The sequence below is a fragment of the Fibroporia radiculosa genome, assembly GCF_000313525.1.
Source record: "Fibroporia radiculosa TFFH 294 genomic supercontigs, scaffold93274, whole genome shotgun sequence".
NCBI lineage: Eukaryota > Fungi > Basidiomycota > Agaricomycetes > Polyporales > Fibroporiaceae > Fibroporia > Fibroporia radiculosa.
The window spans coordinates 1-951 of NW_012133522.1; the positions used below are offsets into that span (position 1 = coordinate 1).

A 951-nucleotide genomic window follows, 5' to 3' on the forward strand; every position below is an offset into this window, starting at 1 on the left:
CCACCGCGCTATTCCTGCTAGTCTCGGAGGCCCAACCATTGCGAGTCTTGGCATCGCGACCCGAGCGCATCGACTTAAAGGTTTACCTGTCGGCCCTGTATCATATGTCTCAATCTCCGGGTGATGGGGTTTTGTCTTTGAAGTCAAGCCCCCGGAATAAAGCTGCCACCAAAAGATCCCGATCAGATCATCGTGAGATCGCAAAACTTCGCAAATGTCGAAGGGCGGGCTTTGCTTGAAGGTGTGTTTGTGTCGAGGTATTGCAGTCATCCCCAAAGGCGGAAGCTTTGAGCGCTTCGAATGTTGAGTATGACTCTAGGCACGCCCATGTGCTACGCGGGCCTATCATCGCAGCGCAACAATCTATAGGGGCGGAACTCATTTGTGCAGACGAAGAAATGAGCCAATGTCAAACATGCCTCAAAGCAGCCAATCTGGAGGAATGGCTTGAATGCCATGAGTTCTCCATTATCACTCCTCCTTCTGGTGCCATGCCCCACCGCTTTTGCTTCTGTACCAAATATGAGGTCGATGGTCATCTTTGAAGTGAGTGTTGGCATTGGTTATGCTCCTATTGTGGACTCCTACACCCTCAGCATAAATTCCGTACTGCCAGCGACATGCAGCCTGGACAACTCCCTTGTCCCACCAATGAACCCGGATACCTACAGGAAAGACAGGCACAATGGAAACTGTAATGACAAATCTGGAGGAGGGGGTAATGTTACAACCTTGGGGGGGGGAGGGGTTCTTTTTCTTTTCCTAACTATTTGTCATTGACCCTGTAACTGTACAACTGATCCTATCATCTGATGTGTTTCACCTATATCAATGTTTCATATCTATCGTGTTTCATCTATATCATGTTTCACTTATATCATGCTTTCTCTCTATCACATTCCATCCTCATCACTGATACAACCCAGTGAAACCTGTTTCATATGCATCACT

The 951-nt window shown here is 47.8% G+C and overlaps 1 protein-coding gene across 1 annotated transcript; it reads right to left on the bottom strand.

The window, feature by feature from the left end:
- Positions 1–187: 187 nt before the first annotated feature.
- Positions 188–539, bottom strand: FIBRA_08372 (uncharacterized protein; the record flags this gene model as incomplete). The annotated part of the gene is made up of 2 exons (XM_012330016.1): positions 188–342; positions 416–539. The coding sequence occupies 2 exons, from the start codon at positions 537–539 to the stop codon at positions 188–190; spliced, it is 279 nt and encodes a 92-aa protein (XP_012185406.1).
- Between the last annotated feature and the right edge of the window lie 412 nt (positions 540–951).